Source organism: Symphalangus syndactylus, chromosome 8 (assembly GCF_028878055.3).
Source record: "Symphalangus syndactylus isolate Jambi chromosome 8, NHGRI_mSymSyn1-v2.1_pri, whole genome shotgun sequence".
NCBI lineage: Eukaryota > Metazoa > Chordata > Mammalia > Primates > Hylobatidae > Symphalangus > Symphalangus syndactylus.
This window is the reverse complement of record NC_072430.2, coordinates 101166175-101182161: the sequence shown is the minus strand read 5'-3', so window position 1 is coordinate 101182161 and position 15987 is coordinate 101166175. Positions and strand designations below refer to the sequence as shown.

General features: G+C 42.6%; 1 protein-coding gene and 1 pseudogene across 10 annotated transcripts in view; both read left to right on the top strand.

The window, feature by feature from the left end:
- ANKRD44 (ankyrin repeat domain 44) overlaps window positions 1–15987 on the top strand; it is a 330964-nt gene that overhangs the window by 281700 nt on the left and 33277 nt on the right. For all 10 annotated transcript variants that reach the window (XM_055290102.2, XM_055290105.2, XM_055290101.2 and 7 more), the window contains one exon: window positions 10317–10388. In XM_055290102.2, the coding sequence (XP_055146077.1) occupies window positions 10317–10388 (72 nt within the window). The remainder of the gene's footprint in view (window positions 1–10316; window positions 10389–15987) is intronic.
- Window positions 622–7143, top strand: LOC129488227 (large ribosomal subunit protein uL4-like; annotated as a pseudogene).

Sequence of the window (15987 nt, the reverse complement as noted above, 5' to 3'; positions counted from 1 at the left end):
TTTCATTAGCCTTTCCTTACACATGCTACAAGCTCTTCTGCCTTTTAATGGGCAAGGAAATCATCAGGAACTGAATACACACTGGAGGGTGGAGATAAACAGAGTCATCAAAATCTGCTCCCAAGAAGAAATGGAAACTTAATGTAGCTAAGCTTTCAGTAGCACCCTCCTTAATTTGTGTTATTGCCTTTTAAAGTTGCATAGACCGCCTATAATCCCAGCACTTCAGGAGGCTGAGGTGGGTGGATCATTTGAGGTCAGGAGTTTGAGACCAGCCTGGCTAACATGGTAAAATCCCATCTCTACTAAAAATACAAAAATTAGCCAGGCATGGTGGTGGGCGCTTGTAATCTCAGCTACTCGGGTGGGTGAGGCAGGAGAACCACTTGGACCTGGGAGGTGGAGGTTGCAGTGAGCTGAGATCACGTCACTGCACTCCAGCCTGGGTGACAGAGCGAGACTCTGTCTCTAAATAAATAAATAAAGTTGCATAGACCTTGACTTACGCAACTATAGAAAGTTAATGGCTCCTTGCTTATGGAATTGGAGTCGGGGGAGACAGAAACTAAATTAGGTTTGATTCATACATACATTCATACAAACTACCAAGTTTCTGGTAATTGTTCTTAATAACAATTTCTGGGAACACAGATTCTTCTAATACCTGTGAAGGATGTGAGTGGAATCATGAGAAAGAGATGGTCACTGCTGCTACAGATATGCCACCTTGGAGATAAGAGTTGAATTGGGGCTGAGCCTGAGGTTCTTTGTGGATATGCAGAAAGATTGGGGGGTCCACTGGGGTCCAGTGTGGTTTGGCACGTCATATCAGTTCTGAGACCAAAAGGCCCATGGGATCTCCCAACCTCAAACCAGTCCCCTGGGATCCTCTGAAGGGAGGAGATTGACACAGCCTGGGTGGTCTGGAACGTCTGCAGACTCAGCCCCCCGTTCTGGGCTGAGCCAAGGCCAGGTCATAGCCTGACCAGTACTGGCTGCACAATTGACTCAGAAGTGGCCCTGAGGTTGTCTGAATAGCTTTTCATTCTTCATTATAGACAAGCAGAATGTGAGAATTTGTGACACAGGCACCAACTTTCCAGGGGCCCTGGCCTGCTTCCACCACTTCATAGACTTGAAGATCCATAAAAGTCCTCTCAGTCTTCACTGCTAAAAGATAAAGAAATCCATTTTTAACCTCTCCTCAGAGAACCTCCTTTATGTGATCCCCAGGGATATTTTCTGATTGGTTTTCTAGCTTCTCCCATCCCTTCTAATTTGTGGAAACCAGTGTGTAGTTTAGAAACAACATGAGAGAGGCTTACCTCAGACACAGCAGCTATACTTTTCTCTTTTGGCAGCCTGAGTCATACTCACTTTCTATTTTCTTAAATTTTAAAACTGGTGTAGATTAGCTTGAGGTCTCTCAGGGCCCCTGGATTTTTCCCTGCCATGTTTTCACATAGTCTGTCATAATCTATACTATTTATAAAGCTTGGCTTCCCAGCTTAAGTGTTATATTTATGTGTTCCCTCACAAATTTGGATAAGATTACTGTTTTGTTAACTCAGCAGCCAGTTGGCTTACCATTGAGTTCCTATTTGTTCTTGATTTTCTTATCACAGATTCACTTTGTAGAAGAGGCTTAAATTTAACCTTCTATTGCCTTTGCTGCTTTTAAATCCAAAGCAGACTCTTTTCCTCTTCCAAACCCTTAAAATTGAGGTTCCTGAGGGTTATATCTTAGGTCTTGTCCTGTCTCCCATTAGACATTCACTCTCGGTGGCCTCATTCACTGTGGGGGCTTCATACATCAGCCATTGATGATGATTCCCAAATCCATAACTCTATCCCAGATCTCTCTTCTAAAGCCTGCCACCTTATATGCAGCTGTCTACTAGACACCTCCCCTTGAATGTCCCATTAAAACTGAGACTCAATGCATCTCTCTCTACTTTGATCTTGCTTCTTCCCTTTGTTTCTTATGAAGAAGGCATCACCATTCACTCCATTACTAAAGCTAGACAATTCAGAGTCATCCTTGACTCTCCTCTTTCCCCACCTCCAATGTTCAGTCAATGATCTGTGTCCATTCCACCTTCTAAACTATAAGCTGTATGTCTCTAAGCTCTATTTAGGGACCATCTTAGAGTTGTAATCTCAGTGCCCAGCATGGGGATCAATGAATGATTATTGAAATTAATGAATAAAAGAGTGACACTTGGCCGGGTGCAGTGGCTCACGCCTGTAATCCCAGCACTTTGGGAGGCCGAGGTGGGCAGATCACCTGAGGTCAGGAGTTCGAGACCAGCCTGGCTAACATGGTGAAACCCCGTCTCTACTAAAAATACAAAAATTAGCCGGGCATAGTGGTAGGCTTCTGTAATCCCAGCTATTCGGGAGGCTGAGACAGGAGAATTGCTTGAACCTGGGCACCAGAGGTTGCAGTGAGCTGAGATCGTGCAATTGCATTCTAGCTTGGGTGACCAGAAACTCCAGCTAAAAAAAAAAAAAAAAAAAAAAAAAGAGTGACACTTCTGCTGGGTGCTGTGGCTCACGCCTGTAATCCCAACATTTTGGGATGCCAAGGCAGGTGGATCAGAAGGTCAGGAGATCAAGACCATCCTGGCTAACATGGTGAAACTCCATCTCTACTAAAAATACAAAAAACTAGCCAGGCGTGGTGGCAGGTACCTGTAGTACCAGGAGGCTGAGGCAGGAGAATCACATGAACCCAGGAGGCGGAGGTTGCAGTGAGCTGAGATTGCGCCACAGCACTCCAGCCTGGGCAACAGAGCGAGACTCCATCTCAAAAAAAAAAAAATAGTGACACTTCCATTTCTACAACCTCTTCTGTAGTCAGGCCACCATGAGTTCTCACTGACTTATTAATTCACAATTTGGAAATCCCGCAGTTGAAATATCTTAATATGCCTCCTGCTTCTAGGGTAGCAGTGCCCACCCCCAGCACCATTGTAGTTCATTTTCCACACTGCAGCCAGAGTGGATTTTATGAAACTCAAGAATCTGATCATGATCATGTCTCTTCTGATAATGACCTGGTTTATAACTATTGTCCTGGAACACTCTCAAAAAATGTAATAGTATATTGTCTTCTAGTCCCTGTTTGTCATATTTGTGATAGTGGGGGAAATGATTCTGTGTTCCTTTGACTAAAAGTTTATTCTAGGACAGGATTTGGGGTTGGTACACACTGTCAATTCCAGGAAGTCTTGCAGGTGATAATGTTGCAAAACAAGGCAAAGAACAGCTGTTTTCTAGCCTTATCAAGCAGTTAGGGCTACTTTTATTTCAAGTATGTAACAGAGATTGGTTTTAAAGTTATTTGCTTTGAAGTTAAAATTACGTTTGCTCTCATTTTTCTAACAGATACTAGATTATTTAAGTTCCAGATTCTGTTTTCACACTAATAAGAAACAAACACAAAGTGTCTCATACTTCCAATGTAATTATGGTATTGTATTATTTGCAAATTTGAAACTGCATGCTTTTAGATGGTAATTTTTACACCATTATTTGATTTACCAAAAAATCCTAACGTCATAACATTTTGTTCCACATGTATTGACTAGAAAGGAGTTCTGAATCTATCTGAGAGGCTGTGGACATTATTAAATTAGGTGAAAGGTTAATAGCTTTTTTCCAAATAGAAATCGCTTTAGTGTTTTTCCGATTACAAAACAATACATAGCTGGGCATGGTGGTATGCCCCATAGTCCCAGCTACTCAGGAGGGTGAGGCAAGAGGATTGCTTTAGCCCAGGAGTTTGGGGCTCTAGTGTGCTATCATTGCACCTGTGCTCTGCACTCCAGCCTAGGTAATGTAGCAAGACCCTGTCCCTTAAGACAAAACACACACACAAACAAAACAATACACATTCACTGGAAATATAAAGAAGAAAATAAAAATCTTCTATAACATCATTTTTAGGTTATTGTGTTAAACCTTGTAAGGTATGTATTTCTATATCTAGGCTTTTTGTTTTCCTGTATATATAGTCATGTCAATACTGCTTTTTTAAAAAAAAAATGAAAATAGTGTTATTCAACACTTATGGTTTTAAAATGTGTTTTCTGCTTGACAAGCTTTGGACTTACAGGGAGGAAAAGAGGTAAAGTAGATTTTTAGAAAGTTTTGCTTTCCAGTGTTTTGGGTGCTATAATTTCCTCTTCTCCATCCCCATTAGGAAAACATCTATACAAACTTGTATTAATATTATGGGCTAGGTATGGTGGCTCACACTTGTAGTCCTAGCACTTTGGGAGGATGAGTTAGGAGGACTGCTTGAGCCTAGAGTTTGAGACCAGCCTGGGCAACATAGTGAGACCCCACCTCTACAAAAACAAAAATAATAAGTAAAAAACAACAACAACAACAACAAAAACACTTGTATTGCTCTTTGAATCAGTCAGGCTTCATTTGCAGGATTCAGAAACCACTCTAGCTATTTTAAGCAAAAAAAAAAAAGTTTTATTTAAAAAAACAGTGCTTACAAGATTATTGGAAGATCTAAAAGAGTGGCCTTTAGGTGGGCCTCCAGAAATAAGCCTGAACTGATGAACTGGACTGTCAGGGGGCTGCCTCTGCCCCGTGATCAGGAAGATAAGGAATCAGAAAGCAGCCACTGGAATGACTGATTCCACAGACACATCACCCTAGCTGATGTTCGGGGACAGTCTTGTTACCCCCACTAATATTGCCTCAAGAGTCACACAACTTTTTGGCTTGATCCACACTGCCAAAAAAATGAATGTCTTGCATCCCTGTGTCTTGCTTCTCTATCCTCACTAAACTCATGGCCTCTACACTGGAAGCTAAAAGACAAAGTCTTCATGACTATGCTCACCATTGGAAATCACAGATTTTCTCTGCCTCTCTTCCGTCTTCTAAAGGCACTGTTCTCATGACCTGCTAATTCACAGGCAGCATAGGGCTCTTTGTTTTTTTTGTACAAGTTGGTGTGAACAAAGTTCACAATATCTGGTTGAAAGGCAGGCTTGAACACAGCAGGCAAAACGACGTTTTTGCCAGATAACTCTCCCTTTTTGGAGTCTACTGCAATCAGTGGATGAGCACATGCCATGGTAGGATGAGGAGTTTTAGGGTACTGGCAGAGCTGTGGCTCCAATACCCAGAATCTGAGGTGATGAGACTCATCGTTCTGGCTAGGATGCCTTTGGAAATATGGGTCGTGAAGACTGCTTGTTTGCACCAACAAAAACCTGGTGCCATTGGCACTGTAGAATGAACACAACCCAAAAATGATATGCCATTTGCTCTGCCCCAGCTGCCTCAGCCTTACCAATGCTGGTCATGTCTAAAGGTCATTGTATTGAGGAAGTTCCTGAACTTCCTTTGGTGGTTGAAGATAAAGTTGAAGGCTACAAGAAGACCCAGGAGGCTGTTTTTCTGCATAAGAAACTTAAAACCGGCCGGGCGCCGTGGCTCACGCTTGTAATCCCAGCACTTTGGGAGGCCGAGGCGGGCGGATCATGAGGTCAGGAGATCGAGACCACGGTGAAACCCCGTCTCTACTAAAGATACAAAAAAAATTAGCCGGGCGTGGTGGCGGGCGCCTGTAGTCCCAGCTACTCGGAGAGGCTGAGGCAGGAGAATGGCGTGAACCCGGGAGGCGGAGCTTGCAGTGAGCCGAGATTGCGCCACTGCACTCCAGCCTGGGCGACAGAGCGACACTCCGTCTCAAAAAAAAAAAAAAAAAAAAAAAAGAAACTTAAAACCTGGAATGATATCAAAAAGGTCTATGCCTCTCAGCAAGTAAGAGCTGGCAAGGACAAAATGAGAAACCATCATCGTATCTGACACAGGATACCCTGCATCACCTGTAATGAGGATAATGGTACCATGAAGGCCTTCAGAAACATCCCTGGAGTGACTCTCCTTAATGTAAGAAAACTGAACAGTTTGAAACTTGCTCCTGGTGGGCATGTGGGATGTTTCTGCATTGGACTGAAAGTGCTTTCTGGAAGTTGGATGAATTATATGGCACTAGGCATAAAGCTGCTTCCCTGAAGAAAATCTTCCCATGCACAAGATAAGCAACACAGACCTTAGCAAAATCTTGAAAAGCCTAGAGATCCAAAGAGCCCTTCGAGCAGCAGGCAAGCAGATTCATTGCAGAGTCCCAAAGAACCCATGAAAAATCTGAAACTCATGTTGAAGCTAAACCCTTATGCAAACACCATGTGTCAGGACACCATTCTTTGCCAGGCCAAGAATCACAAATTCAAACTGTCAGAAGGACAGAAAACCAAACACCTCATGTTCCCACTCATAGGTGGGAATTGAACAATGAGAGCACTTGGACACAGAAAGGGGAACATCACACACCGGGGCCTGTGGTGGGGTTGGGGGAGGAGGGAGGGATAGCATTAGGAGATATACCTAATGTAAATGACGAGTTAGTGGGTGCAGCACACCAACATGGCACATGGATACATGTGTAACAAACCTGCATGTTGTGCACATGTACCCTGGAACTTAAAGTATGATAATAATAATAATAAAAATATCCTAAAAAAATAAAAAAAGAATCACAAACTCTGGGGGATAAGGTAGCAGCAGCCTCAGCAGCAGCAACAGCAGCAGCAGCACTAGCACTAGAGACTAAATCAGATGAGAAGGGGTTGCAGGAAGAAGCCTGTGGTAGGAAAGAGAGGAAAAAATGACTTGGTGTTAAGAAGCAGAGGAAACCTCTAGTGGGAAAAAAGGCAGCAGCTACCGAGAAAACAGCAGCTTAAAAGCAGCCAGCAGAAAAGAAAGCTACCACAGAGGAAAATAATCCTGCTGCATAAACTTTTAAATGTGTTTATTCCATAAAGATCAAGTCATTTTGGACACCTTATTTTTAATAACGACCTGATCAAAGAGGCAGTGAAGAAAAAGAAAAGTTCATGCATCTGTCTGGAAGAGCTGAAATCACCTCTGGAGCTCTAGCTCAAGGGAGTCTAGGAAATGTGGTGTTTAGCTGTCCAGCCTCTGTAAGTTAGGGCAGCCCAAGCCCACCAATCAGGAAGCTGGAGTTGGATGTTGACGACCATCATAGCACATATTGAGGCTTTGGATACAGGATTTGCATTCCTTTTGGATGTGTCACTATACAAAGAAAAGCTTCAAGATCCAGGCATGGTGACTTGTGCCTGTAGTCCCAGCTACTCCAGAGGCTGAGGTGGGAGGATCACTTGAGCCCAGGAGTTCAAGGCTGCAGTGAGCTATGCTCACACAACCACACTCCAGCCAGGGTGGCAGAGTGAGACCCTGTCTCTATTTTAAAAAATGAAAATAAAGAGCTTCAAAGCAAGATAAAGGGGAACAATTTATCTGAAAGTGTAATATATACCACTATAATTTATTTAACCTATACTATTGCTAGTTATTATTTTTTCTATTTTTTCACATAAACAAACAATGTCTTAATAAATGGCTTTTATCAGAGTCACTAATAGCCTCCTCCATTTTGCTAAACACAGTGGTCAGTTCTCAGGCCTTATGTTGCTAAACTCAGTGATCACAGTGGTCAGTTCTTAGGCCTCATGTTGCTAAACTCAGTGATCAATTCTCAGACCTGGCTGGGTACGGTAGCTCATGCCTGTATAATCTCAGCAGTTTGGGAGGCCAAGCTGGCAGTATTGCTTGAGCCCAAGAGTTTGAGACTAGCCTGGGAAACTTAGTGAGACCCTGTCTCTACCAAAAAAATTTTTTTAAAAGTTAGCCAGGCATGGTGGCACATGCCTGTAGTCCCAGTTACTTGGGCAGAGTGGGAGAATCCCTTAAGCCTGGGAGGTTGAGGCTGCAGTAGGCCGAAATCATACCACTGCACTCCAGCCTGGGTGACAGAGTGAGACCCTGTCTCTTAAAAAAAAAAATTCTCAGGCCTTATTTTCCCTGATCTGTCACGACACTTGACATGACTGCTCATTCTCTTCATAAAACTCCTTCTTCACTTGGTTCCAGAACCTCATGTTCTCCTTGTTTTCCTTGTAGCTCACCTGCTCAGTCTGAGTCTTCCTGCTGGTTCCTCCTCATCTCTCCAGCTTTTAGTGGTGGGTGCCCCAGGCATCAGTCCTGGGACCCCGTCTCTTCTTTGTGTACTCTGTTCATCTCATCCAATCTTATGTCTTTAAATACCGTGAACTCCAAACCCATGTATCCAGCAACTTCCTGGATAAGATGTCTTTTTTTCTTGAGACAGAGTCTGGCTCTGTTGCCCAGGCTGGAATGCAGTGGTACAATCTCAGCTCACTGCCACCTCCACCTCCTGGGCTCAAGCCATCCTCCCACCTCAGCCTCCTAAGTAGCTGGGACTACAGGTGTGCACCACCACACTTGGTTAATTTTTGTATTTTTTTTGTAAAGATGGGGTTTCGCCATCTTGCCCAGCCTGGTCTCGAACTCCTGAGCTCAAGTGATCTTCTCACCTTGGTCTCCCAAAGTGCTGGGATTACAGACATGAGCCACCGCACCTGGCCAAGGTATACTTTTAGATGCTTTATAAACATCTCAAACTTCACATGGCCAAAACTGAACTTCTGCTCATTTCCGCTGTATATATCCCACTCACAGCCTTCTTCATCTCAGGTCATGGTACCTTCATCCTTCCATTTGCTTAGGACAAAAACTGGGCGTCATCCTTGACTTCTTTCTTTTTCTTACATTCATATTCAGCCCGTCAGTGTATCCTGTTGATTTTACCTCCAAAAATATCCACAATCCAACTGTTTCTCTCATCTCCACTGCGTCTTGCTGGTCCAAGCCACTGTTATTTTTCTCTTGGACTATTGCCCCAGCTCCTAAATTGTTTCTGTGCTCCCACCTTTGTCTCCTTAGAGCCTAACAGATCATGTAACTCCCCTGCTCAAAACACTCCACTGAATTTCCACCTCACTTGGGATAAAAGTCAAAATTCTGACAATAGCACACACAGCTTTCTTTGACACCTCACCCCCACAGCCACCATCTCTCTGATTTCTGTCCGGCCATTCTTACCCTCGCTCACTTGGCTCCAGCCTCCTGATGTTCTTAAGCACACCTGTCTGTAAGGGTCTTGGCAGCTGCTGGCCCCTCTGCTTAGAATGCTCTTCTCCAAGATATTCACAAGGCTCCCTCATCTCCCTCGAGACTTTACTGGGCCATCACCTGCTCAGTGAGGCTTTCCCTAATCACCCTACATAAAGTTACAAACTAATCTCCCCTCGAGCTCTTTGAACCTTCCTTCTCTACCATAGCACTTTGCACTTTCTAATAAACTATGAAACTTCTTTCTTTTATTGTATGTCCACTCTGCAATAGGAAAATATATTTTTAATACTTGGTTTATTATTGAATTATCAGTGCAGGGAACAGTGTCAGGGCACATGGTAATCATTCATTGAGTATTTATTGTATGAATGCATTTCCTTACATATGCACCATTGTGCACTCTTCTAATTATTTATTAGGATTGAATCCCTAAATTCAAAAGATATACACAAATTGCCCAGAAAGGTGTTTTTTTTGTTTTGTTTTGTTTTTCCCCCCTGTCTCTGAGTCTGCTTGCTAGGGAACCAGAAAGGTTTTAACAATTTGTTCTCCCACCAAGGGTCTATGAGAATGTCATTTTCCTGCCACCCTTACTAACACGATGCCCTAGTCACACTGGTCTTTCCATTCCTTGATCTTACCATGTTTGTCCTCTCTTGATGCATATCATTGACTATTTTCCTCTTCCTGAATACTCTCCTGCCACACCTTTATCTGGTTTAATTCTTCTTCTTATTTAGGATTCACTTGAAGTGTCACTTCCTTGGAGAAGGCCTTGCCTGGCCATCTGCTGTAAAGCAGCCTGTCAGTCACTCCATATCACATCCCCGTATTTTATTCTCATTACATCATGGATCATTTCCAAATGTTTTCTTATTTGTATATTTATTTGTCTATGCTTCGTTTTTCCAAAATGTAAGCTTCATGAGAGAAGGAGTCTTGTCTTTTTCAACACTATCCACACTATCTGCAGTAAATGTGTGTTTGATAGTAGAATCAATACTGGGTCTTATTTTTTTCACTATTATCAGTTTGCCAGGTGAAAATGGATATAACATGAATTATTTTTCTGGATTCAAGTGCTGAAGTGATCTAGAAGTTTAAATATTCTGTTAGCATATTTGTTTTAGATATGTTATATCAGATTTTTATATTACTGATAAATTGCATAACTTCTCAAGTTTCTGAAGCCTCTTATTTACACCAACATTTTGCAAAATTTGGACTCATGTACTGTTGTTTGCTTTTTGTCTCCACAGCTTTTGGAAAGAACAAACAATGGGTTTGAAGAATCAGATTCTGGTGCTACTAAGAGTCCTCTCCACTTAGCTGTAAGTGAGATGCCATGAGCAGCTTCACCTTTTACAAAAAGAACCTAAGCATTCCTAAAACTAGACTGCTCTTAAACTATAAGTGTAGTAACACAGTGATGAGTGGTAACGAAAGTAGTCCATGGTTAAAGGCACAGACTGTGGAGACAGACTGCCTTGCCTTCCAATCCCAGCTTCATCTGCTGGTGATCTTAGACACATGACTTACCCTGTCTTGAACCTCAGTTTCCCCATCTGTGAAATGAGGGCAAACGAAAAGAGATAATGCACCTAAAGCCCTTACCCTTTATTCTTGTTGTAAAGTTTAACAGTCTTTAAAATTCAAAGTGTACATTTCAGTTTAAGAGATTAGATTAGAGATAACAGTATACAAGTGGAAAACCTATGGCTAATTGAATACCACAGTTAAAAACTGGCAGGATGTTTGAGCACAAACTGATGAGAGCAAGATAAGCACATGCAGAGCTGCAGCTGCGACCTTCTGCCTGGACTTGAAATCAGGGTCTCCAATGAAGTGTGAGGCTCTGGTTCTTGTACTGGGTGAGATCTGGGAGATGAGGGAAGAAGAGTTATTTTATCACCAGTAACGCTTCCTCTCCACATCCCAGTAATTGAAGGCAAATGCAACAGCTCAGAGTGATGATCCCCAAACTTCATGGGAGTGACCAAGGTGGGAAGTGCACCCGCCACTCTGTCTCAGATTGTGAGTTGCTAAGAGTTGGCCATCAGCAGCTGCTCCCTAGGAACCCTGCTGACTGGCAGCCACACCCAGCAACAGCCAGCTCACCTGCCTGAGGTGCTCACATGCCCTCGGTGCTGCTGAATTGTGAGCACTCGGTTCAAGGCCACAAAGATGGTGTTTGGATGCTTCTTTGCTTAGTAAAACCCAGGGGCAGGATGCCAGGAAGAATGAGAAGGGGCTGGGTTTCTTTGTTTAACTGTGTTTATGACTTTTCACTTAATACTATATGTACATAAGCACTTCTTCAGTGTCATGCTGATGAAAAATTGACATGGAGATTTTGGAGAGAAGAGAGGAGTGTTTTATTAATTGACATGCAGAGGTATTCAGGCAAGAGAGCGGAGACAAGGCCATCACACAAGGATTGGGAGTATCCAGAACTGACCATATGTGTGGAGCCTTCCCTTCACTGCCTGTCTCCCCACATACTCACAGCACACCTGCTGACACCCACTGACACGTCCTCTGACACCCACCAACACACCCACTACACACTCATACACACGTGCATTTTGAGTCCAGTGAAATCAGGGTAAAGCATGCATCAGTCTGTGTTCCCGGAGATGGACTTACTGTGGAAAATGTGGATGAATAGTGGGATATTTATACATATAAAGCTTCATGCCAGTTGGCCCTTAGTACAGGTTGCTTGCTAGAATCCCTGCCCAACCATCTGCTGTGCTTGGGGAAGTTACCCCAAAGCTGAGCACTCACAAACGTAGCACTAACTGCCCCTAGAGAGTCCTATGTGGAGGGTTATCTCAGATACAATTCTCAGGCCCCGAGAAAGTGAGTTTGACAAGTGGGTTTGACTGCATTGCCAAGCCTGCTACTAATCTGAGAAGAGTTTCTTGGCTTCCAAAGACTCTATCATCTCTTGTTCTTCTTCTTTTTTTTTTTTCCACAGTGTATTTGTTGAGTGCTTATTGTGTACTCTGCTAAACTCAGTGGGTTGCTGGCTGTGTAAAGATAGGGTGCTGATATCATTTAAAAGAGGTGGGCTTTGGTAGTTCTGCAGCTGACAGAGGCCCAGGAAGGATACATCAAGTGGAGGTCCTAGCTACCATTCTTTTCATTAGCAACTGACCTGGACATGGTTTCCCCACCTGTAAGTTAAAGGAAATCTGTTAGTTAAGCATCTCAAAGACCCTTTCCAACTTGTTAATTTATTGAATTATTTATTGTGTGATCTTAACCCAAATACCTCACCTTTTATGTCTCAGTGTCCCTACCCATGATATGAGAATAGCAGTACCTCAACATAGGGCCATTGTGGAGATGGCATGAGTTAATGGATGTAACACAATTAGAACAGTGCCTGGCACACATATGTGCCATGAGCTAGCTTCATCATCATCATTACTAACATCATATAACATCATTATTAACATCATCCTTTCATCCAACATACACTGACTGTGAATAGTGCCAAGCACTGTTTGAGTAGCTGGAGATATTGCAGTGAACAAAACCCCACCTCTGCCCTTGCAGGGTATCCAGTCTAGGGGAGACAAACAGGCAAGGAAATATCTCACATGACAGATGGCAATACGTGCTGCAGGTGCTACAGAGGAAATGAAATGGGATCAGGGAGATAGAAAGTATTGAGGTGGCAAACAGGGTGCTTATTTATTTATTTATTTGAGAGGTGGGGTCTCACTATGTTGGCCAGGCTGGTCTCAAACTCCAGGGCTCAAGTGATCCTCCTGTCTTAACCTCCTGAGTAGCTGGGATTGCAGGCATGAGCTGCTGCATCTAGCCAGGGTGCTATTTTATGTAGCGTAGAATCTCATATTTGTACAGAGACCTTAAGAGCTATGCATGTTGATATCTGATGGAGGAGTGTTTTGGGCAGAAGTGCAAAGTCCCTGGCGGAATGCATGCTTGGCATGTCCACAGAACAGAAAAGAGGCCACTGTGGCTAGAGCAGAGTGGTGAGGAGAGAGTAGCTGAGGGCAATGCCTCACATGTTGTGGAGGGAGCCAGGAGTTTGGGGGGCCACCACAGATCTCATGGGGACTTTTACTGTGAACAAAATAGGAAACTATTAGGAGGGTCTTGAGGAAACAGATTGATATGATGTGACTTTTGTTTTAGAAGGATCACTTTAGTTTCTATGTTGAGTCAAAATTGCAAAGGAACGAAAGCAGAAGCAAAGCAAACCAGGCAAGAGATGATGACCATGACTTTGACCAGGGTGATTACGGTGGATTCCTTCTAAAGTCATTTTATTGTTTCTCTCTAAATACAAATTATTTGCTTTAAGGACCCCACAGGTATGCCCGTCACCCTCTCTAGGGGCCTCAGTAGCAATTAACTTGATAAAACCCAAAGCACATAATTTCTTAGGTGGAAGCACTCTAGCAGTGTAATGGAACCAGATGCCCCCAAACCTTGACTGCTACAAGAAACCTGACCTGCCTTGAGTTACTATTTCCTGGCTGAATGCTTCAAATCTCCAGGGTTATTGGCCCAGTGAATTTCATAAGCATTTCATCCTCTTGAAAAGATTAAATTAAGAAACGATGTTATGCAAATGAAAGGCTCTAGCTGTCAAGATTTCCGGACAGATCCATTGTTCTCATGGATTCTATTGAGATCCCAATTCTTTCCCCTCTTTGTCCTTAGTTCCTATCTTAAAAGGTCTGGAGAAATTAATCACATTTAAGAAATAGTTGTTACCGAATAAGGTTTTTTAAAGGTGTTGCTTAAAACAATTTAAAATGTTTAATACTTCGTGAAGGCTTTACTTTATACATAGTAAAATTCAGGAGCTACAAACTAGATAAAGAAACAAAGTGAATTTTATAGATCACGCTTGTCCAACCCCTGGCTAAAGAGTTGCATGTGCCCAGGACGGCTTTGATTGTGGCCCAACACAAATTTGTAAACTTTCTTAAAACATGATGAGATTCCTTTTGCAATTTTTTTTATTTAAGCTCATCGGCTATCATTAGTGTTAGTGTATTTTATGTGTTGCCCAAAACAATTCTTCCAGTGTGGCCCAGGGAAGCCAAAACATTGGACACCCCTGCTGTAGATAAATCTAGCCTCTCAACCATTCTGTCTTTAAGAGAGTTTTCAAGTGCCTGATATAGAAGAAAGTATGGGTTGAAATTTTAAAGCTTTCCTAATTGCCAGCATAGTTCACTCCATTTGATTTTAGTATTAGGTCTCTAACTTAAGCAAGTTAAGTCCAAGTTTAAGCGACAGACTAAGCCTGGAGTCAAGTGTTGTAGCCTGATGTGCACACTGATGTAGGCACTCCTCTTATCTCAAGTTTTACACGAAGTGCTCCTGAGTTGGCTTAAAATCACTTGTGTGGCCGGATGTGGTGGCTCACACCTGTAATCTCAGCACTTTGGGAGGGCAAGGCAGGTGGATCACTTGAGTCCGGGAGTCTAAGACCAGCCTGGTCAACATGGTGAAACCCCATCTCTACTAAAAATACAAAATAAAAATAAAAATACAAAAATTAGCTGGGCATGGTGGCATGCACCTGTAATCTCATCTACTGGGGAGGCTGAGGCAGGAGAATTACTTGAACCTGGGAGGCAGAGGCTGTAGTGAGCCAGGATGGCTCCATTGCACTCCAGCCTGGGCAACGGAATGAGACTCCAGCTCAAAAAAAGAAAAAAAAAAAAGAAATCGCCTATTCCCTGAGCTGTTCATGACCCAAACTGCGTGAAAGGTATACAGCAATTCATTATACCATCCTCTATTATTTGTTTATGTTTGGAATTTCCTATAATAAAAGGTTATGGGAACATATACCTTATGGTCATGTTGCACCCTTTCCATATTCACTAGTGAAAAGCTTTCAGCCTGGGCTCTGGGAGTCAGCCTGGTTCACCTTTGAAACCCAGCTCCTCCACATTAGGCTGTGTAACCATGGGAGAGCTGGGTATCATCTCTGCCCTTCTGTGTCATCCTGGGCAAAATGGGAATAACAGGAGCAGAGCATGGGTTGTTGTGAGAATTCAGTGAGGCAATGCATGCCCAATACTGCCTGACATACAGCAAGTGCTCCATAAAAGTTAGCTATTGCTTCGGAGTTTAGGTTAGAATAGAGGCTTACTATCCTGTGCAGCTATGGTAATAGCTTAACAAGCACAGATCAGAAAGTTAGACATATCTATTAGCAATTTATTTTAGAAATGCATTCTCCTGTCTCAAGCCAGGCAGTGTGTGTAGTAGAAGAGCAAGGGTCTAAAGGTTAGTCCCGGAAGTGTACGTTCTCACTTCATACCTCCGCTCAAGCCACTGCATTTCTGTGTTGAGCCTTCTATAGAAAGGGTTTAGGTTTCTGATTCAGTATTTGTTATTCAATTCTGTCACCATTATTTTGTCTCTATTCCACATAGAGACAAGAGAATTTTGTTTGGAAGTCAACTAAATGGAATTACTGGGGAAAATTGTAAGATGGCACCTAAAAGCGTGGGATTTAATAGTGACAGATTCTGGGTTCAGAATCCTGATTTTGTCGCTTACTAACTAAGTGATCTTGGACAAGTTAATTAACATTGCTTGTTTTGGTTTTTTCATCTATAAGAAAAGATGTTTGGGATTTTTGCTAAGATGTTTGAAATAGTGCCCAGCACATAAAAAACCCTAAAAAAAATTGCTGTTTAAAAAATATGTTTCTACCAAAAATAGTAATAAATATAGTAGTCATTATATTCATTCATTTATTCATCAAATAAGTGTTGAGTGTCTACTGTGTGCCAGGCATGATTCTAGAATACAGCAGGAACAACCCACATTAAGTCCTTTCAATCACAAACAATAAACAAATCAATAGATACATAACAGATATCCATTGATATCGGTTTTGTGCTATGAAGCAGAAGAATGCAG